General features: G+C 34.8%; 1 protein-coding gene across 3 annotated transcripts in view; it reads left to right on the top strand.

Annotated features, from left to right (window-relative positions):
• Positions 1-24,285, top strand: part of Pbp95 (proximal sequence element A Pbp95) — a 353,207-nt gene that overhangs the window by 101,189 nt on the left and 227,733 nt on the right. For all 3 annotated transcript variants that reach the window (XM_090414954.1, XM_090414955.1, XM_090414956.1), the window contains exon 7: positions 11,288-11,395. In XM_090414954.1, the coding sequence (XP_090271080.1) occupies positions 11,288-11,395 (108 nt within the window). The remainder of the gene's footprint in view (positions 1-11,287; positions 11,396-24,285) is intronic.

Below are 24,285 nucleotides of genomic sequence, written 5' to 3' on the forward strand. Positions count from 1 at the left end.
CATCTGAGAGCTGCTCAACTTTTATTCGCTTTAAAACTTTCTTACATGTTATTCTTTTCAATATGAAATTCAATTTTATCCTGCTCAAGACTAAATAGTGATCACTTCCAATTTCAAATCCTCTGTACACTCTGGTGTCCTGCACCAGGGAGAAAACATCACTATCAACAATAACATAGTCAATGAGACTTTTCTTATTCCTAGCCTCTTCTCTCCATGTGAATTTGTGCACATTTTTATGTTGGAACATGGTGTTAGTAATAACCAGTCCATGTCCTGAGCAGAAATCCAACAGATATTTGCCATTATTATTAGCTTTGCTCTTTTCTCCAAATTTTCCCAAAATATTTTTGTATGTCTCACAATCATTTCCTACTCTACTATTTAGATCCCCAACAAGGACCAACTTTTCCTTTTTCATTGTGTCAGTTGCTTTTTCTAAAGCCTCAAAAAATTCCTCCACTTCTACCTTAGTAGAACCTTCTGTGGGACCATAGGCACAAATAAGTCTCATTGTCCAGTTCCCCATTCTCATATTTGCCCACATTACTCTACTTGAGACTGACTGCCATTCAAGAAGATTAGCCTCGTATTTTGTGTTGAATACTATGGCTACTCCTTCTTTTCCTTGATTGTTATTGCCTGAATATAACATTTTGTATTTATTGCTCAGAAAGATCTCACCAGTTTTGGTCTTTTTTGTTTCAGTCACCCCTATTATGTCGATCTGGTACTTATCTAATTCCTCAGCTAGCTCCATTTCTTTGCCATTCAGGCTTCTTACATTGATAGTACCAATCTTTAACTCTGGTGATGTTGAGTTGGGGTTTGTTTTCAGATTTGTTCCAGTAGCTGACTTTTCGCTGTTCGCCCTGGTTCCCTGGCGAAAACAACGGGGGCCTTGTTTAACCGGGCGACGCCCCAGCCGGCATGAAATTTTGTCATGTTGTACCATCATTTTTTATTTTGGTTTAACCAATAAGAATACAATTTGGTCGGCTAAATCCCAAATTGCCAGCCCATCCTCGTTCGTTCAGTATCAAAGTAGATACCCAACAGGGTGCACCACGAGAAGGTGAGGATTGGACATTAGGTCAGAAGCCCTGGTCGGTTCTCCGCATTCCTTTAAAGGCTATGTGGAGGTCTCCTCTCAGTTATACAGCTTTGACCCTTAAGCACCCCTAGCAAATTTTTAGCAGTAATAATTCTTGCTAAATTTTTTCTTATTTTATGTATCGTACATATGCTAAAAGCAAGGCTTCATTTCCTGGTAAAGTAGACTCATCAAGTTGTATCGAGAGCTGGGTTGTATTTAAATACATAATGAGTCTTCAGCATCCAGGGCCATTTCATCAATTCTTTGTTGCACTATATTATTGCTCAAAGGAATTTCCTTGATAATATCAGAAGTTGGCTTGTGCAGTACAGTGTGTTTGATCTCACTGATTAGTTCTACCTAATCCTACTTACGTAGGATTAGTTCTTCACCAACATTATGCGGTTTTCCCAATTTAGCCATCAGTAAGGAAATGTTGTAAGAGGCACACAACCCATCATCATCTAGTTTGAATGCTACTGAAAACATACCTGCCACTGTTGGTTGTTTCAAAAATTTTTCTTTAAGTGCTTGAAAATATGATAAATCCTTTTTTTTTTATCAGCATGAACGTTTGTCAGATGTTCTTCTAGTCTTAAAGGCTTCATAGATTCATTTGAAAAAACTTTTTGGCAAATCAGGCACATTGGTAATGTTTTGTTTGTAGGCAACTGAATAAAACCGTATTTCAAATATTCAATATTATATTGTCTATGTTTCTTCTTGGGTTCAGCTATGATATTATCTGTAAAAAATAAGTTATTTTTCTTCCTTTTTACATATTAGGCCTAGTGGCCTGTTACAGAGCTGTCCCTTCCAAACCATACCCTTCCCTAGGATAAGGTGGTTAGCCCTATGCTTCCCGGTGTGTCCTATGTCTGTAGATGCATGTGTTCACAGGGCTGGTTTGCCTGTTCTGGGGAACAAGAAACCAGGTGAAAAAATCCCCCTGTCTCCGTATGAGACCTGCTCCATATGAGACCTAAACCAAATTATTTTTACAAGAAAAAGTATAAAAACACTTACACGAAACCTGCTGTTTTATTGGAACAACAGTAATTTGCTTTGTAATCCACGTAAGTAAGTCACCGACTAGGTATCAAATACGCACTAAACATTTTTATGCACTACATCAAATTGCTAACTGCTTGTCACAATTCAGAAACAATCTAAAACTGATTTCATATGTCTCACGTATTTATAGTATTATGCAGTGAACAAGTCATAACATGCACATGTTCCTGCTGATGTGTATTGGACTTGTAAATTCCAGATCACTTGAAAGTATGCGCCTGCCAGCACTTTGCTTATTAAGATCTGTCATCAGACTTCAATGCTGATTGACTGTAACTTGCATTTTGTATGTTTCTTTGGAAGATAAAGCAACCATCGACATTTACTTATATGACATATAACAATTATATCATCAAAATTTTTGATGATAAATTTTTTTTTCAGTACCTAATTTTTGCCCTTGATGCTTTCACGCCCCTTACTTTCAACCTCCTCTTTTGCTCACGAGGCCATTATCATCCCCCTGGATCATTCTAGTGCCCCTGGGGGGGGGGGGAGTACCACCCACTTTGGAATCCTCTGTTCTATAGTTTCCACATTCAGGATGCAGCTATTGTTTTCACTGTTCTGCCTATTTTCACAGTATTTATCTTTTTATTGCTCACATTATTATTATTATTACAGTAATCTCCATGGAGTCAGTAGACTCATGTTTCTGATTGAGTGGGCCTCCCCACCCAACATCAACATGTCTGTCATATTGAACTTTGAAATTTTCATACCAAATTGAAAATTGTTATAGTAGTTATTCAGTTTATTTAATTAATCCTGCAGACTTGTACTGGACATATTTAAAAGTATAACATCATCTGCATAAAGTAAAGAGCTGATATTATCATCTCCAGTTTTAATATCAGGCCTAATGCATCTGTCCTTCATAATATGATCCATATAGATTATGAATAATAGTAGGAATAGTGTGCACCCTTGTCTTAAACCTGAATTTACATTAACTCATATTCCTGTATTCCAGTTCTAACTGCTGACTTGCAACTGAAATATAGAATATGTATTTCTCAATGTAATGTCCTGTTAATACCATATAAGTGTAGCATTTTGAACAGCTTTTCTCTTGGTACTTTGTCATATGCATTTTCCAGAATTCTCAAGTGTTTGTTTTAAACTGAAAATCTGATTCTGATTGGCCTAATCTATCTTTTTCCCCAGGTTTCTTTTGACAGGTTTTTTTAACCTCTTCTCAACTATTTTTGCATAAAATTATTAATATTTCATGCTTTTCCTTTGATTGCTTAACCGTTTTACTTCATTTGTGATCCAGTCCTTCTTACTTTCTCTTTTTGTGTAAATTGATTTAAAAACTTTTGTACATGTTTTTCTCTTCATTGTGAAATATGTATTCTGCTACAAAAGGAAATGGTGATCACTTCCTATATTTCACATACAGTGGTATCTTGCTAATTGAACTAATAAAAACCGAGCTCGTTCAGATTAGCGAATTTCCCCCAAGAGGCAACAGTAACTAGTGTTTAAGACAAAAATAATCAGATTCTAATGTTACATCAATTTAATTCTGTAAATAAATGAATTAACTGATAGAAAAAATGCTACTGTACTGTAATATAAAACTTAAAAAATAATACAGTATACACGTTTATTTTAATAAAAAATTTAGTTTGTATGTACCTGTATTGTTGAGGATTCTGATTTAATAAAATTGCATAGTTCAGTACATAACTTAATTTGACTAAAAAATATCACTTTCTTGTACACAACACACAAAAAAAGTTTCACAAAATAACACAAAAAAGTTTTTTTTTATTTCTTTGTAAAAAAGCCACTGATTTTCTTTTGCTTCTTGGAAGCTAAACTTTTTTCGAATGCTTCTTCTCGGAGCTGTATTAGCAATAAAATTTTATGGAATGGCATATCATTCTGCTTAGCCCATTCTGTACACATATTAAAACTATCAACTGCTTCTTCATGTTTTACGTTTTTTTTCTTCCAATTCTTTATCGTCATCATCGTCTGCTAATTCATTCTGTAGCGTCATATTTATAATTTAAGCATCTGATTTGATTTCAAATTCACTTTCGGTTCTACCTGTAATCCATTCCATAACATCTGTTCGTGAAATTTCAACATTTGGATTTATATTTTTAACCAAATTATGCCATTTTGAATTTCCGCTTTTTGTGAATCACCATAGTTATCTTCGTAAATTCTAGAAGGCCACAGTTTTTTCCATGATGCTCGACAGCGGTGATTCATGCCGACAATACAGTACGTACTGTACAGTATAAAAAAGCAAACGTGAACACACAATAAATCAAAATAGGCCTACAGTGTACCCATACAATCGACAGTATGAAATAAAATACTGTACTGTAATAATAATAAAATAAATAATAATAGTTAAAATAATAATTATTAAATAAAAATAATAGCACACAAAATAATAATATGTAATAAATAAAACTTTTTTTTTCTTTCAAACCGCAGTTTGGATTACTTTAGGATTTGGACTAAAGAGGATCGGATTAGCGAGATACTACTGTATTTTATGCATTCTTGTTTCCTGAAACAGCATGAAGATATCACTTTCAACAATACCATTTCATCAAACTCTTTTTATTTCTTTTGTATTCTCTTTATGTTTATCTTTATTAGTAATGACTAGTCCATGTTCTGAAAAGAAATCCACCAAGTACTTACCATTATTATTATCTTTGCTCTTTTTTCCAAAATTTTTCCATACATAGCTGATATTCATATTTGACTGTTTAGATCTCCAACAAAAGCCATCTTTTCATTTTTTTTTTCATTTTTTTAAAATATCAGCTGCTTTTTCATGATGATTAAAAAAAATTCCTTGACGTCTTCCTTAGTAGAATATTTTTTTTTTAGGGGAGGGGGGGGGCATGCATAAGCAAAAATGTTTCATTGTTCAATTCTCTCCTTTTGATATTTGTCCATGTCATTCTACTTGATTATTCAAGATTATCTTTATGTTTAGTATTGAATAATATAGTTACTCCTTCCTTTCCTTAATCATTATTTCCTAAATATGATGTCTTTTATTTGCTATTTAGAAGAATCTCACTTGTTTTTGTTTTGGTAATACCAGTTATCTCAGTATGACAGTTCTTCTGCCAGTTCCACTTCTTTTCCATTGATGCATTTTGAATTTTGCTAATGTTATGTTGGAGTTTGTTCCAGTAGTTGACTTTTCATTGTTTGGCCAGGTTAATTGAACAAAACAGTGTTGGCCTTGGTTAACTGGGCAGCACCCCAGCTGGCACCCAAGCATTTCATCTTGTTGTACCATCATTGTCTTTAGGTTTAAGTCAAGTGGACCTAAACTAAGTCTGAAATTGTAGCCCATCTATGTTCATTCAATATCCAGGTAGATATTAACAGGGTGCACTGCGAGAGGGTGAGGATTAGTCATTAGTACAGAAGCCCCAGTTGGCTTTCTGCATTTTTTAAAAACCTATGTAGAGGTATTTTCTCAGTTATCTAATTTTGACCTTTAGCAACTCCAAAGACATGATAATTCCATTATATGAAGGAAGAGCTAGGACACAAGCAACACTATAGTCCAGTCTGTTTCTCTGGACTAAGGTATTGGAGAGACTATTTGCATCCACCGGTAGTTAGATAGTACCTTGAACCTTTATAGAGGACAGTGCAACTGTCAAGCAGTTGTTCATATTTTTTAATAGTGTAACTGCAGAGTTGGATAAGGGGAATGGAAATACCACCATAGTTTTGGATTTTGCCTTGGCATTTATAGGGATGAGTATGCAGAATAAAATGATGACATGTATAGGAGAATAGCTGATCAGAAAATGATGTACGAGGGTGTTCGGTCTCAAAGAAGGGATCATTGGGGCTCATGGTTTCTGTACTTGGAATATTGTTGTTTATCTTGTATATTAATGATATTTAGGTTGGTATAGATAGTATTATACCAGTATGTTAGATTCTGAATGAGGATCTTTTTATCAAAAGGGTCATTCAGTCAGGATTTAACAAGAAACAAAATTCTGAACTAGAAATACTTGTACTTTTAATCAAAAAGAAGAAAAACATGTTAAAATTACCCTAGAAAGAAGTAAAGTAGAATTGAAATTTATATGTTTGAGTAAAATTGTATTGTTAAGAAAATGTTGGTATTTTAATTATGCTCTGTGTAAGAATATATGTCTAAGTGCAAACAAAAGTGCAAAACTGCTAGCTAGCTTCCTACGATGACGTAACGTCCATAGTGAAAGTGTTCGTGGAAGGCGAGCTGAACTCGTGTTCTGCAAAAAGAGCGCTCTTCAAAGAGCAGGAGTGTGACACAACAACATATGGGATGAATAGGAGAGCGCAATGAGAGCTCCTCCGATACGACAAGAGGGTGCTATGAAGGGCAATAAAAGGAGTTCACTTGGGTTTGAACACCCCGATTTTTCCCTGTTCTGGTTTTTCTCGTGTGGACCATCAGTGCTGACTGATCGCCGCCGCTGGATGGCAATCTCCTTCCCAGTTGCTAACTGAAGGAGTCAGGCATGCTATACGTGAGATGACGGCATTTACCAACTCGGGCCATCATCGGTAAGGTTTGCCAATGCAAGACAGCGGAAAGTTTCCCCCCCTGAAGGACGGCAGAGCTAACGATGATGACCCTCTAGACGAGCGTTAGTACAGCAAAAGCAAGGAATGGCCATTTGTGTCGATCAGAGCATGCTTCATGTGGACACGACTAGATAAAGCAGAAAACAAAAGATAAAGCTGACCACAAAGGATGGACGAAAGGAGCATGATGACCTCTCAAGATGGTGGTAATGTACAGAAAATTTTAATTCCATGTAATATTTTATGATAATTATTCTTGATTGAAAAGTTTTGTGAATTATTCATTTCCTTGTTCATCATATTTTTGTTTATTTATTATTATTATTATTATTATTTTTGGCATACCTCTCGAGTTTTATTTGTAGGTCTTCTCTTGCTTTGTACTTACTATTAAGCCAAGTTTCTTTGGTCTCACTGCCTGCTTTCTTAATTATTTTGATTAAAGATCTATATTTTGATTTATTTTTTGTTTGTTTCTTTAGGTGAACAAATTTAATATATTGAGTTAATTGCACTCTAATTTATTCAAAGTAAACTATATGATTACCCATTATATCTGCATATTAGGATAGACCTTACAGGATCATGCGCCAAGAATTGCCATAGCAACAAGGATGCAGGTGTGTGTGTGTGTTATGTTAGCAGTATGAATATCTTCAATATGCAATCATGTAGTGATTTGTTTATTTAGATCCTTTCTTTTTCCCCTCCTACATAAAAAAATTTTTATGTACGAGGATTTTTATGTAGGATTATGTAGGAGGGTCATTCCCCCTCCTACATAAAAAACACACAACACTTTATAAATAAAATTAAAAACATAACACTCGACAAAGACGACTTATTAGTCAGTTTCGACGTTTCTGCCCTTTTCACTAATGTCCCCATCAATGACACAATTCTCCTACTACAGAACAAATTTCCGTCCGACATTACGGCCCTCTTTGCCCACATACTACAGTCCGGTTACTTCGTGTGGCAAAACAAATTCTACCTACAAAAAGACGGTACAGCCATGGGCTCATCACTATCCCCCCCCCCCCCCCCCCCCAATCACTAACTTCTACATGTAAACCTTTGAGCAAAGGGCTCTTGATTCCGCCACTCTAAGACCGACAGTCTGGCTTAGATATGTTGACGACGTGTTCGCGATCTGGCCGCACGGGCGACAAACGCTAAACACATTGCTCAGCCACCTGAACAAACAACGCGAACGCATACAATTTACCATCGAAATTGAAAACCAAAATTTGCTCCCGTTTCTAGACACATTAGTCACACGTCTTCCTTCAGGCAGTCTATCCTTCACGGTCTACTGAAAACCGACACACACTGGCCAATACATACATGCTAATTCTTACCACCACCCATCACAAAAATATGGAGTCATTAACACCCTTAAAAACAGAGCCACAACTATTTGCTCTAACCAGCAAGCCCTGAAACAAGAACTAAAAATTATTAGTGACACATTCATAAATAATGGCTATAACAAAAATACTGTTAATAAAATACTCCATAAAACTACAACAAAAACGAATCTAGATTACAGTAAAACCATAGCCATCCCATACATTAAAGGGTTATCGGAAAAAATCAACAGAATCCTACAACATTATGACCTCAATGCCACCTTTAAACCACCCACTAAGCTTAAAACCATATTCCACTCCTCTAAGGATCCCCTCCTCCCATTAGCACATCCTGGAGTCTATTGCATCCGCTGCACCTATAACTTACCGTACATTGGTGAAACAGGATGGACAATCCCTATACGCAAGAAAGAACACATTAGATACATTAAATATAACCATTATGGCGAAGCAGGCCTCTCAGACCACGCACTCAACACCTTACACCAAATCAACTGGAAAAGCACCTGCTCCTTACACCGCACAAAAACCTAGTATGAAAGGAAATTTAAGGAAGCCTGCGAAATCCTGATAAACCACCCAAATATCAACAACAAAGATTGCATGAAAATTCCAAGGATCTGGATGGCACACATTCAGCCTACCTAATATGAAAAATTCAGCATAAGTCAGGACTCTAGCCAATCCTTAGCTAGTATTAGAAACCATTCCATACCAACTGGCTGGAATGATGTTAATATATGTATATAGTAGACAACACTAATAATAGGACTCTAGTGTCGATGTATAATTTTTTATTTTTATTTTATTTATTTATTTTTTTATTATTTTTTATTTTATATATATATATATATATATATATATATATATATATATATATATTTTTTTTTTTTTTTTTCACCAGAGGTCAGGCCAACAATTGTTGTAGTGGTTGGTCAGTGTCGTTAACAAACCAGTTTGATTGTAGTATAGCTTGTTTCCTGTGTGTGTAGTTGTATGCTCCAGAAGATGACCTTGACATAAAGGTCGAAATGTCAATGTAGATTTTAGTTATATTAAACTAAAGTTTTTATTCAAACATGGTAGTTGTCTCCATAATTTTCAAAAATGCATGTTTATTTAGATCTTTTCATTCCTTGAAAGGGGCAGGGGAGAATGTACATACTTGACAAGAACTATAGCAGTATATAGTTCTTGTCAAGATTTGGAACAGCTCATGTTAAGTCATTTCATTTTTGTGACATCACTGAGTAAAAATAAAATTTTAAAATATGTTTTAACTTATGCATTCAGTGTTTTTGATTCAAAATAGTGCAGCTAACTGAATAACCTAACTACATGCAACTGCTTTTACAAAACAAGAACACATGTACAGTATTTGTTTATGTGTATGAAATATTAAACGCTATGGTCTGTACTCTCATGCATCCATGGTTTCCTTCTATTTTGAACTATTTTGAATCTTTTTGGAGATATAGTCATAGGCAGTATTTTTAATATTCTCCTTTGAAATTTTTCCATTATTTTCTATCTTCAGTTTATCAGTTTGTGTCATTTTTTCATTTATGCTCTGAATGAAACTTTCAGAAATGTTCAAAACAACTTTCACTTTATGTTGCATACTTCTTTTTAGTTGATTCATTGTTTAGATAATTGATATCTGATAGAGGTTCTTTATTTCTACTCTTAGTGTTTTTTGGTCTTTTAATAAGAAAACAGCTGGAAATGTGGTCTGAGTTTTTATCCAATCCTGGATATATTTTTGTTCACATGTACTAATTTGAAATCTTTTTCTATTTGTTATATAGTCAATCTGGTTTTGATTATGCTATCTGGGTCTTTCCAGACATAGTAATCTTTTTGATTGCTGAAATTGTAGAACAACCCCCCCCCCCAACTTTTATAACCAAATAGGTTTCTGGAAAGCTGTCATAAATCAAATAAAAATTTCACATACTTTAGGAATTGAGATTATATTCCTGACAATATAATATATTGTGACATATAGATATTACAATGCCAAAATAAAACAATACCTAAGTAATGACAATATATAAAGAAGCACAGTAATTTAATTATGAAAAAGTGCAAGTGTTCTAAGATTAACTGTTTACAGCTTCTAAAAATAAAATTCTACCTGTAGTTTTTTCTGAACTAAGGATCCATTTTTCTTTTCTTGATAAATTTTTCTGCAACATGACAAGTCATTTCTGGCAATGACTGAGATCTTCAAGTGCCATTCAAAATTTGGAATAATCAGCCAAAATTTTTAGACTGGAATCATTGTTTTCAAAAGCTTCTGTAAATGTCTTTGTAACCTAAAGGTAAAGTTAGATTTTTCCAATTTTCATATTCTTCATGTGTACCTATTTTTAGTTGATTCATTCTTTATGTAATTGGCATCCAGTAGAGGTATTTATTTCTGCTCTTAGTGTTTTTTAGTCTTTTAATATTAAAACTACTGGAAAGTGGTGTCTGAATCCGTATCTGATATGAATGTCCTGCAATTTCAATAAATTCCTCAAAAGCATGCTCTTTCATACTAGTTATAATAATTCATTTACATCTTCAGTAGAGACTTGGTCAATGAATTTGTTATCTCAACTAGAGTTTTTTCATTTTTGAAAGAAGATTCAAAACCTCTTGAAGGATACATATCCCAATTGCCTCACTAGGAAAATTAAAATTAGGACGTAAAAGTTGGAGGGTCTACTGTATTTGTTGTTATCAGATCCATATGATTAACTCTTTGTTAAAAGTAATATAGTAGTTTATTATAAATAGAACATTCAATATTATACACTAGCTCAGAAGTCAGTTATCGATAGGAAACTAATAATTAAACTTTGATATCCTTAGTGTTACTACTTTATGATGTATTCCAGGAAGTAAAGGTGAAAAGTGAAAGCAAGTTATAAATAAAAACTTACTTATTCTCTCTCTCTCTCTTTTTTTTTTTTTTTTTTTTGATTTATAAAATTGCTTTTAATATCCTTTACTAGTATCTGAAGTTTCTATTGAGGTTGGGTTCCTAAGTTACATGTTTGTTGTTTTTATTCTTTTATATCAGTAGTATGTTATTTTAAAATTTAGAGTAATACCATTTTTTAAAAATCTTGTTATGATTGCAATGTGAATAATTATAATTTATATTAAATTATAGGAAGGAACTACTTTGTGAAAAGTTGGCAAAAAATATTATTACTCCTGAAGAGGCTGAAGACATAAAACACAAATTAGAAGAAACTGATAAAAGAATAGAAGAAATCAAGTAAGTGTACATGCATGCATGCTTGCGTGCACTTGTAGAAAAATATGGCTCATAGAAAAAAGAATGCATTTCATATTAAATATTCAGTCTGACAAAAATTATATAGACACTTGAATATTTTACAAATCCTTTATTTTCACAAACTTCAGTAACTTTGACCAGATGCCACTATCTTGATATTTTAACTTGGTCCCCTATCAGAACCACAGATCATTTCCTGTAGTTGAAAGTATTTTACCTTGGGTATAATAAATGTTCAAAGATACCAAGCTATTTTAAACCTGGTTTTACTCCATTTCCCAAGTAAGCAAACAGACAGACAAGTCAAGTTTGCTTCTGCAAGTGTTGCAAGTCTAGCTGACCCTGCACATAGTGTAAGACCAAGGCAACTCATGGTAAAAGTAGAATAAGCTCTGATCACTAATCTTAATATTTACCATTAATGCAAAGCACATCTCCTGGAGGAGATGTATGATGCTTTGTATTAAAGGCAAGGGGCCACTACCCAGACCGGTTTCGACCTTTATTGAGGTCTCATCAGTGGGAGCCAGGCTAGAAATACCAAGATTTTAGTAATACAGGGCTTATAAGTATTTTACCAGAACAAGTTACCATAAGGTGTTTTAACCTTATGAAATAAAAATCTCAGGAGGAGATATAAATGTAGAAAGTATTTTACCTTGGGTATGATAAATGTTAAAGATACCAAGCTATTTTAAACCTGGTTTTACTCCATTTCCCAAGTAAGCAAACAGACAGACAAGTCAAGTTTGCTTCTGCAAGTGTTGCAAGTCTAGCTGACCCTGCACATAGTGTAAGACCAAGGCAACTCATGGTCAACTACCATGGCAACTCAGGGTAGTGGCCCCTTGCCTTTAATACAAAGCATCATACATCTCCTCCAGAAGATGTGCTTTGCATTAAGGGTAAATATTAAGATTAGTGATCAGAGCTTATTCTACTTTTACCATGAGTTGCCTTGGTCTTGCACTACGTGCAGGGTCAGCTAGACTTGCAACACTTGCAGGCGCAATCTTGACTTGTTTTGTCTGTTTGCTTACTTGGAAAAAGGAGTAAAACCAGGTTTAAAATAGCTTGGTATCATTAACATTTATTACACCCAAGGTAAAATACTTTCTACATTTATATCTCCTCCTGAGATTTTTATTTCATAAGATTAAAACACCTTATGGTAACTTGTTCTGGTAAAATACTTATAAGCCCTGTATTACTAAAATCTTGGTATTTCTAGCCTGTCTCCCACTGATGAGACCTCAATAAAGGTCGAAACCGGTCTGGGTAGTGGCCCCTTGCCTTTAATACAAAGCATCATACATCTCCTCCAGGAGACGTGCTTTGCATTAATGGTAAATATTAAGATTAGTGATCAGAGCTTATTCTACTTTTACCATGAGTTGCCTTGGTCTTGCACTATGTGCAGGGTCAGCTAGACTTGCAACACTTGCAGGCACAAACTTGACTTGTTTGTCTGTTTGCTTACTTGGGAAATGGAGTAAAACCAGGTTTAAAATAGCTTGGTATCTTTAACATTCATTTCCTGTAGTGACATCTTCAGACAGCATTCTAACTCTCTCCAAAGGCTCTGTTGGCTTCTGCTCGGTAATCTCTGCTGTGCTGGCCATTCTAACCTTTTTACTTCTTATTCTCATTCTAATAGTGTCATACTTATTAGTTATACTCAGAACCAGTACCGTCGACAGGGTGTAACATAGAGGCAACCTGCCTCACGAAGTGGTTTAATAAGGGTATTCAGTCAGCCATACTGCAGTAGTCACCGTCGCTAGTAGCAAGTGTGGAAAGAAGTTTTTCCAAGCTTAAACTGATTAAAAATGATTTGCAAACAGCAATGACCAGAAAGATTGGCTGGTCTAGCAACTATATCGATAGAGGCAGACATAGCTTATAATTTAAATTTAGAAGAGCTTATAAACAGTTTTATTGTGCGATATCCCCATAGAGCAAACATTTAATTAATATTATTATGTAATCGTTTTGCTTTAATGCTTGTCTTGTAATAAAAACAAAATAGCAATTCGAAATTTTCTTATATTTTTGTCTTATAATTCATTAGGGGGCAATATTTAATTGTTTGCCTCAGGGCACGATCTAATCTGGCAACGGTACTGCTTGGAACCATCATCTTCCAGGAAACCTAGAATTAACTAGAGTGTCACTATAACATTTAGCATTAATCTTACCGGCCATTATGGATCAAATACGCATCCTCATATGCTTCGTATCCATCATATATTTCAATGTAATATCAATAGTATTACAATTTTAATATGCACTTCACGTCCATGATAACCTTGACGTCTTGACCAGTAGCGTGGTTAATGTTTCTTATTCCTGTCAGCAGTCCTAACCAAGCATATTCATATGATAGGAAGAGTATCATAATTCATCATCCATGTAACAGCTGTCCAATGGTTGCTACAATCATGTATAATAACCTTATCATCATCAATTTCCTGACATGTACCTCCAAGGGGTGTTCAGGTTACTATGACAGAACTATGATATGAAGTTTACAATATTATTAATCTCCTATCAACAATTTTCCTCCAAGTCAATCTGTTACTTGTGAGGCACTCCCCTATTGTCATATCTAACATTCTGTGCTTCTAAGGCACTTCTGACTGAATCAATCCACCTGGACCTTGATCCTGTGGATTTTTTTCCTGCCACCTTGACATTAAACCTGTTTTCCTAAACTTTCCTCACCCATTCTATTTATGTTTCCATACCACCTTAGGTTAGCTCTGCTGACACATTCTTGAATGCTAATAATGTCAAGTTCCTTTCAGGTTACTATGACAGAATGGTACATCATCATCATGAACATAATATCTTCATATTTAACATGATTCTGCCATTGATGCCATCGGTTCGCTCACCTAATTTTTCTCAGAACCCTCATATCTGTGGTCTCTAGTCTTCGATCAAGTGCTTTATTTCTGACCCAATTTTCAGATCCATAACTTAAAACTTGTTTGAACACTTCTTGTGTACTGCTAGTTTGTTTTGACTAATTTCTCTCTTATTGTACATAAATTTATTCAGCTGGCTTTCCACAATACCAACTTTGCTTACTCTTTTGTCTATTTGGGTCTTTTTATTGCTGATTTTCATCCCAAATTTGTTACAGCTGTTATTTAATTTAGTTAGCGAATCCTGGAGAATTGCGCTAGATGTGTTTAGGAGTACAACATCATCTGCATAAAGAAAAGAGCTATGTTTGATATATCCAATTCTAATATCAGGCCTAATGCCACTTTCTTTCATAATGTGATCCATATAGTTGATGAATAAGAGTGGAGATAATGTGCATCCTTGTCTTACATCTGATTTTACATCAAACCATCTTTTGTATATTTCCTTCAATTCTAACTGCTGACTGACAACTTAAATTTAGACTATATATTGCTCTGTAGATGTTCCATTCACTCCATATAACTGCAATGTTTTGAAAAGCTTTTCTCTATGCACTTTGTTGTATGCCTTTTCCAGATCTACAAAACTTAAATACAGATCCTTGTCACATTCCCACGATTTCTGACCTATTTGTCTTAAAGTGAAAATCTGATCTTGACAACCTCCATTTAGCCTGAACCAGCTTGTTCTTTTCTATGCTGGGTTCTTCTCCAAGTTTCCCTTTTGCAATCTTTTTCAGCCTCTTTTCAAGTATGCTTGTATAAATCTTACTATGAACATTTAGTAGAGAAATTCCTCTATAATTCTCACATTCGGTTTTATTTCCTTTCTTATAGATGAGTACCATAAGAGCTCTACTCTAATCATCAGGAATTCAACTTTCTGGCCAAACTCTATGAATTATGCAGTGCCACCACTACGAAAATTTTATACCTCCTTAAGCATTTCTGATTGAATATCATCTCCAACTGCCTTTTCACATTACAAGTTTTTGATGGCTTTTTCTACCTCAAGTATTGATATGGAATCCTCTTTGCAGTCTTCTTGAAAATTTTTGTTATGGTTCTGTCACTGCTTGTTTTATTATTATTATTATTATTTGAGATGTCCATGGAGTCAAGGACTCGTCGAGGGAGGCTATAAATCACCCAAACCAGCAATCATACCTTCCCTTAAACTCATTCACACTAGATGCACTCAATACCACTAAGGGCAAATTTTTCCACTCACTCTCTGGGACAGAAATTTAGCTTTTATCCCTTTCTTGACTCTGAACAAACTTATCTTCCATGGATGCCCCGTGTTCGCTCTCCACCTTCCATATAATAATTTCATCAGTTGATATCCTTTAAGAATACCGTAAAAGGAATATCCTTTTACGGTACTCTTTCCTCCATTTCTTAGCTTTTTCAATAGTCTCGAAAATGTTTTGTCACCTTCCTGATATTTACATTCTATGTTCTTATCGAAGTCTTCCCTTGACTTTTCTTTAGTGACGTTCACACATACCTTAGCTCTCTTACATTTTTCTCTGTATTTGTTTTTGGTGTCTGCTGACTTATTTGCTAGGAGCTTTTGATATGCTTTCTTCTTTTCCAGGATTGCTTCTTTAACTTCTTGTGTCCATCATGGTGTTCTTATTTTTCTATTCTTGCAGATCCACATACCTCCCTAGCTGAATCAGTCAATGTCTTTTTCAGAGTTTGCAACTGAGACTCCAAGGTTTGGTTCTTGTTTTCAATTTGTTTCATTTTTCCTTCAATAATGTTTGTATAGTCAAGTCTACAATTTACCTGTAAAAGCTACTGAATTTTAATTCTTTTTAAAACTTTCTTACGTATTGTTTTTTTCAGTGTGATACACATTTTTATCCTGCTTAGTACTAAGTAATGGTCACTTCCAGTGTCAAATCCTTTATGCACTCTTGTATCCTGGACCAGCATGGTGATATCACTGTCAACAATGAAGCTTTTTCCTATTTCTTGTGTCTTCTCCCCATGTGAACTTATGCACATCTTTATGTTCAAAATGGTGCTAGTAATGACTAGTCCATGTCCTGAGCAGAAGTCCAGTAAATATTTACCATTATTATTAGCTTTGCCCTTTTCTCTAAATTTTCCCAAAAGTTTCCTATATGCTTGGTGGAATTAATTTTCTACTCTGCTGTTCGTCTCCAACAAGGACCACTTTTTCCATTTTTCTTTATATCAGCTGCCTATTCTAATGACTCAAAAAATTCTTCCATTTCTTCCTTAGAAGAACCTTCTTTGGGACCATAAGCTTAAATAAGTTTTGTTGTCCATTTTGCAATTTTTGAAGTTTGTCTACATAACTCCACTTGAAACTGCCTTCCAATCAAGAAGGTTTTCTTCATGTTTAGTGTTGACTGCTATCAATACTCCTTCCTTTCCTTGATCATTATTGCCTAAAAAAACATCCTATACATATTATTTAATAAGGTCTTGCCTGTTTTTTGTCTTCTTTGTCTCAGTAATGCCAATTATGTCCACATGGTACTTTTTCAATTCTTTGCAAATTTGATTTCCTTTCTATTAATACTCCTTATATTGATGGTTCCTATCTTCATTTCTTCTAGATATCAAGTTGGAGCTTGTTCCACTAGCTGACTTTTCACTGTTTGTCCTGGTTCCCTGACGAAAATAGCGGCTGCTTTGTTTAACCAGGCAATGCCCCAGTTGGTATGAAATCTCATAATGCATTTGTGGTTTAAGCCAACAGAGAGTCAGGTAAGTCCTGCCAACCTGTCCTTGCCAATCTGTCCTTGTTTGTTCAGTACCTAGTAGATAACTACAAACGGGTTGCACCACATGAAGGTGAGGATTGGAGATTAGTTCAGAAGCCCCATTTGGTTCTCTAGATTCCTGAAAGGTGATGTGGAGGTCTCCTCCCAGTTATTTCACTTTGACCTTTAAGCAATGTTATAGCATCTTCATATTTATGCTGAAACCTTTTCATAGTGAATATATTGTTTGATTTGTGTTCAGCAGCCATTCCTTTAGTGTGTAATGTTCTGCCATTCTCTTCTTGTAGTGGGCAACCTGAACTTATGATTGAAAGATTTACTATTCATAATGGAAACAATACTAAATCCTTTATCAGCATACTCTCCTCACCATCTCTCTCTGTCAGTTTATGTGGTCTTTCTGACTGTTTCCAGGTTATTATTTAGCTCATGATGCAGTTACCTGAACTGGTTAATGCTAATGTGGCATTTATTAAAATCACTTTGAGAATTCAGATAATTTTAAACCTTATTTCTAGTATTGTTTGCAACTACAATCATTTAGTGTTCATTTCTTTGTGTTTATACCTTGCTGCCTGTGATTTGTTAGGTATGGTACTCAGTATTTGAGAAAAATGAAAGTACCCAATAATATTTGCAACATAAGTATATGTGGCAGGTTGCTGGGGGTACAAAAGGAGACCCCCTTAAGGTACACTCCTCTAGTCAGCTTTCAGGTCAAGGCTTACTTTCCATGCACCTTCCTGTTCAAAGTTTTGACATTTGACAAATGTGAATCCTCTGCCCGGTTGATTTTGGTGAGAAAAAATCTTTATACAAATGAGAAAATCATATTTATGCTCACATTCTCAGTGGTAGAGAAATCTTGATCACAACATATAATTGTCAGCCAGAGAGGAAATTGCTCTGTTAGTTACGTAGGGTGGAAATCAGATGCAGGAAGATAGCAGCATTTTGAGACTTTCTCTGTGCTAGACACATTCCTTGGAAATCTCAAACACAACTGTAAAAGTTTGCCAAATCTTCTCTTTGGCACATGTTCTGAATTGAGTCAAGATCCATACTGGTCTTCACTGATTAATTGGTGGGACTCTAGGTGGTGAAGAAATTGACCATTAATGGCCATCTTCATTATTTTTGAGAGGATTGAAGTGAGGACAATGGGTCAATAGCTTGGTGTTTGCTGGAAGACTTTTATTTTATTTTTAGAAGAAATTTGCTTCCTGAGTATGAAAAGAAATTGGCTCTGCAAGTTAAGGAACCCAAAGTATTCTATTGTTATGCTGCAAGTAAAAGCAAGAATGAATTTAAAAGAATAACTCTACTGAACAGATAGTTTAGTAGAGTTATTGCAAATTGATAGTGCAAAGACTGAGTCTCAGAATAGGAAAGATTCCACAGGAGTGGAAAGAATATATGGTAATACAATTACACAAGGATGGTGCAAAGACTGATGTATCCAACTATCAGCCAATCAGTATCTTCGAAGTGGTGATGAAGATTCTGAAAAAGTTAGTCTGGACTCGCATTCAGAAAGGGGTTGATCTCTACTTTGAAACAAACAGCATTAGTGGGTGACTGATGCAGAAGTAATTGTTCAACTAATGAGTAGCCATTTTGCTAAAAGCTATCAACTTGGTGTATTCAACATTGAGCTCACTGTTATCTCTTTACTGGATGAAGAAACTCAGATGTATGAGGAGGAAGTACTAGAGCTGTTGCACAAACTGAATGAGAATTCTGCACTAGGAACTGAATGGATATCAGCACGGATGCTAAAAGAATGTTCAGCTGAACTGGCTATTCCTTTGACCAGGCTTTATAATTTGAGTCTCAGAATAGGAAAGATTCCACAGGAGTGGAAAGAATATATGGTAATACAATTACACAAGGATGGTGCAAAGCTGATGTATCCAACTATCAGCCCATCAGTATCTCTGGAGTGGGGATGAAGATTTCGAAAAAGTTAGTTAGGACTCACATTCAGAAATGGGTTGACAGTGAATCTCTACTTTGCAGCAAACAGCATTAGTTCACTAAGGGAAGGTCATATGTTTAGCAACTTGATCACATTCTATAATGATGTTACCAACAAGTTTAGACAAGGGGATTCACCATGATACTTTTGGATTTTGCTAAGGCTTTTGACAAAATACAGCATGGAAGACTCTTTACATGGATGACTAACAGATAGCAAAAAGTTCTATATGAGGGGTGTGAATCTGCAAGATTCACACCCCTCAAAGTAACCTAACAACATCCATAGATCAGGGAAACCATCAAAGGACTCAGAACATTCCATTCCTAGAATATACAGTTCACCTAAATTACACAAAAACAACTGTCCACTTAGATAGACCTATTGCGGATTTTATAAGCAGCCCCACTTACAAAATATCAAGATTTTTATCTAACCTTTTCCATCCTCTCATTGGCCTCATCGATTAAAAACTCAGCTTCATCGATTAAAAATTCCACAGAATTTCACACAAAAATAAAGACATTCAACTGTCAGAGACAGACATGCTAATAAGCTTTGACATTGTCTCTCTCTTCACTAATATTCCTCACAAAGAGACAATAGAATTGTTAACTCAAAAAAAATATATATATTTCCATCTGATAATGTGGAATTATTAAAATTTGCTATCACATCCAGATACTTCACATGGAAAGATAAAATTTATAAACAAGAGGAAGGAACAGCAATGGGCTCTCCCTTATCTCCAAACTTAGCCAACCTTTTTCTGGAACACCTAGAGGATAGAATTTTCGCTCTTGAACCAAAACTAAAAATATGGCTACAATATGTTGATGATGTCTTTGCAGTCTGGAGTCACTCTGAACAAGAACTATACCCATTTCTAGATAAGATCAACAACCTTCATCCTCGCATCAAATTCACACTAGAAAAAGAATCATCACAAGGTATCTCCTTTCTTGATATATACACACACATCCAACAAAAACAAGATGGTTCCATTTCCACTTCTGTCTATCGTAAATCAACTTTTTCAGGTCATGACATCCACAATTCATCGGCTTGCCATCCATCTCAAAAATATGGCATCATAAAATCTTTGGTATCCAGAGCACACAAATTTTGTTCCTCTGAAGAATCTTTAAAGCAAAAATTGGAAATTATTAAAGATACAGCCTTATTAAATGGATTCAATCCAAAAACAGCTCAAAAAATCAACAGGCACTTCCCTACACATCAACCCAGACCAGAAGAAGCCCGTACGACTCCTATACCATATAAACCAATCAACTAGATCCACAATTTGCTATCTTCTCCAAAAGACAAACTCTCACCTATGATGCTATCTGGCATATACGAAGTCCCATGTTCTTGTAAGAAGTCTTACTACAGACAAACAGGAAGATCTATAAGGGAAATTATTATCCTCAACTGCATAAAATAAATTTATCAGATGTCGTCATCATCATCAACAACCATGGGTCCAGTGCCCATAGGTGTCTGCTGCCATCTTGATATGATTCTTCCATTGAATTCTATTTTGTGCAAGATGACTCAGTTTGTGTATAGAGTTTCCCCATTTGACGATGTCATCGCCACATTCTCTGTTTGGTCCTCCTCTTTTGTTCTTTCCTTCAATCATTCCAAACAACAACATTTTTAATTTTCTCTCATCATTCATTCTACATATGGCCAAATAGACGTAGCTTCCTTTTGATTATTTTCTGGATCAGGTTTTCTTTTGGTTGTATTCGTCTGTAGATTTCTTCATTGCTCACTTTCTGTATCCAGCTTATTCTGAAGATCTTTCTATAGCACTTCCTCTCTTATCAGATATATTTTAATTTAATTTTAAATTACAGCTGATTTTTTTTTTTTTTTTAAATTTCTCAAACATGATATTATATACACAGAGGGATTCTAATGTAAGCATGCGCACTAACTGTTCCTTTGAATGTAATTCCTAGTATTGTTTGTAATAACTGTACTGATGATGCTTTAAGATACTTAAGATGAAATATCCACATATTATTAAAATTTAATTATTGCGGTATATATACGTGTGAATTTTTAGTTATGAATACCCCACAGGTTTCACTGTATAACAGATTCTGAAGTTATAGGCAAACTACTTCATGTAAGAAACTCTGCATATGTTGCATATGGGACATTGTTTCACAAGATGTTTCAAATAAAAAAAAAGCAGTATAATCCACTTTGGTTATTTTACCTTGGTAGAACAATTTTTTACAAAGCATTTCAGTATATTCTTCCTCCATTCCTACTAAACAGTTACTTCATAGTGCTCCCAAATATGGCTATTCTGTTTCCTATCCTTTAAAATATATTGTAAACTAACCCGCACAGGCCAGCTTATACCATTATCCAGCACAAAAGCAGCATTATGAAACCTCATCAGAGCAAGAGCCATTTCTTCCACAAAGCTAACTTTGTCTATGTACAGAAATGCTCAAAAACTCCTTACATAAAAGGTACCTGGGAGAGGGAGAGAAAGAAAGAAGAAAAAAAAATTAAAGAAAGAAGCCCAACGTTCTCTGCAAATATTCTCTGGACGTATTGGTACTTGTATGTTGCAGTACTGCATGAATTCACAAAACTTAAATGAATGTCATCAATCAGAACATGTAACATTAATTTATTAATTATTAATCTTATCTTATTTATCAAATTCTTGTGACATAAAATGTTGATTTAATGTTAAAGCCTGTCATGTCTTGTTATCAGTCTCCTTTTTATCCTTACTTCTTAGTTTTGATTAACATTTGTGACTACTGAACTGCTGCAATTAGTTTAGTATAAGAACAGTTTAAAAGACCTCCTTTTACTGAATCCTGATCTTGAGAAGGGCCACAATTCTACCATCCAGTTAATGTCTAGTTCTCATTTCTATTCTTTTTAAGGTATTGGAGTAATCTTTCATTGGGAATCTTCTATTGCAAAGGGAAAACCTACCTCTCAAGTAAGAAATTACTGCTACTATGGATTATATCCCTTTCAGTCAACAGACCATAATCCATATATCTCCCACTTTTTTGATTAATGTCATGGAAAAGTTTAGTGAAACTCATCTGGTTGCTCTTGATATTTCTGAAAATTTTTATATAAACTTATAACACATTAGTTAATTAAGGAATTTTTTCTATTTTAACTAAGTTTATCTATTTGTATACACCTCCAGTAGCTCATTCGGTTTTGACAATGCTTCTTGGGTGGAGCGACTTGAGTTCTAATTCTGCCTAGGTTGCATCAGTTGAAAGACTGGTAAAGTTTCTTCAAATGGTTTAAAGAATATATGTAATTGACAGTCATAGTACACCATGCAGGTAGGCAGAGCTTTAAAAATTTTGTACTGGCTCACCAGCCAGGCATATATCTCATTCATCAAATGTTAACCTGGGTGTTGGTGTATACTCCACCACGGTAGCCTAATATATGTTTAACTACTCATGTATTAATGTTTTTATCCTGTGAAGAAAAAATGCATGCATTTTATGATATACAAGACTGTTGATTATTTTTATTAATAATAAAATTTTTCACTACATTTTCACATCTAACACTTATAATATATATGTCTTGAAAAAGCAAACAATTTCTTCTCTGCCATTATATGCAAGCATTGTATCATAAACATTCTCAATAAAATAAAACCCTTAAGTCTACACACATATGAGTAGATGCGTTAGAGTGTTTCTGAATTCTGATTGACTCTGAAACATTATCAGATGGACAAGACCAGTGATGTGCCATATGATACGGCAGCAGTGCAGAAAACGATTGAAAAAACATTTAAGTTAGAATCAATATAAAGCTGTGTTTTGGGAAAATAAATACTTCTTTCTTCACTTTCCAAGGTTTGATATCCATTATTAACAGTGAAATTCTGCATATTCCAACACTGGATTAGAAATAAGGTAATTATTGCTGGCCATGGTATCTGGAGTGTTCATCAAAAAGGCAATTAATCAAATGAACAATTCATCGAATGACAATTCGTCAAAAATGCAATTCACTGAAAATTTTAACTTTTCGAAAATGTTATGATAAAAGTGATCCACTTAGAAGAACAAATACTGAACCGTGCCGAGTGAGACAGCAGTGCTACTTTAATAGGGAATAATTATAGAACAATATGGTTTCTTATTGTCTTTCTTGCCCGATAACTGTTTCATGTCTGTTCATGGGACTGATTTGCCTGTTTCTAGGAGGAAAAGCCTAATTTCTCTAATTGACTGCTAATCCTAGTTGTTCAATAATGATGATGCTCTTTGATGGAAAGGTTTAGATTTGAATGGGTTTGCTGAGAACCTTTATAATGGTTTTTTTTTCAGCTGAAGTTGAGTTATCTGACCTCATGTACGTATAGAAGGAGGATTTTTTCCCCTGTAAAAGGCGGACTGGCTAGAAACACAAGCACATACACACAATTAACAGGCATAGTCCACTGACCTCATTGCCTTAGCTGTTTCAGCAGCATTTCCAAACAACTACTGGTAATCTGTTGTACTGTTTTTCACATTACATTACATTAACAGTCCACTTTTTTATTTAAGAAACCTCCACTATACTAATCACCAGAACTTCTCACAAAAAATAATTTTTCTATTTTTATTTTTATGATATCTAGATATTTTGGCAAGATGATATTTTCTTTTTTGGATAATTCCACCACACAGCTTTATTAGCATAAACATATTACATGTATCACTTCAGCATTCAGCAAATCAGGTTTTCTCTGAACTTTCAAAGCACTTTCTGAACAGTGCTTTGAACAACTAACTATATACAGACTACAAATCAATCCAACTATTGAATGCTATTTCATCTTTGGGCTGGTGTCCCTAAAGATTTCTCTGAAAATCTTTGACTCACTTCAGAAGAGAGCATTTAGTGTCATTGATGACTATGAAGTCCATAGTCTGTGGACTAGTGTTGGCAGAACCTTTAACCATATCAATCTAAGCAGTTGTCACCTGCTACATTCTTGGCTTCTTGATCTGAGTATTTTATCCTTCTAGTGCCTATTCTTTTGATTATTGGATAAAAGTTCTTAGGCATCCATGTGGTATTCTTCCCTTTAGCTTATCCACAATAATTGTCAAGAGTAATCAGCCATGTTGAGACATGGCTGCTAACTCTTGGATGGAACATTAATGTTATGTCTTATCC

This window comes from Typopeltis vanoorti, chromosome 26 (genome assembly GCF_054136105.1).
Source record: "Typopeltis vanoorti isolate ZY-2024b chromosome 26, IOZ_Tvanoo_1.0, whole genome shotgun sequence".
Taxonomy (NCBI): domain Eukaryota; kingdom Metazoa; phylum Arthropoda; class Arachnida; order Uropygi; family Thelyphonidae; genus Typopeltis; species Typopeltis vanoorti.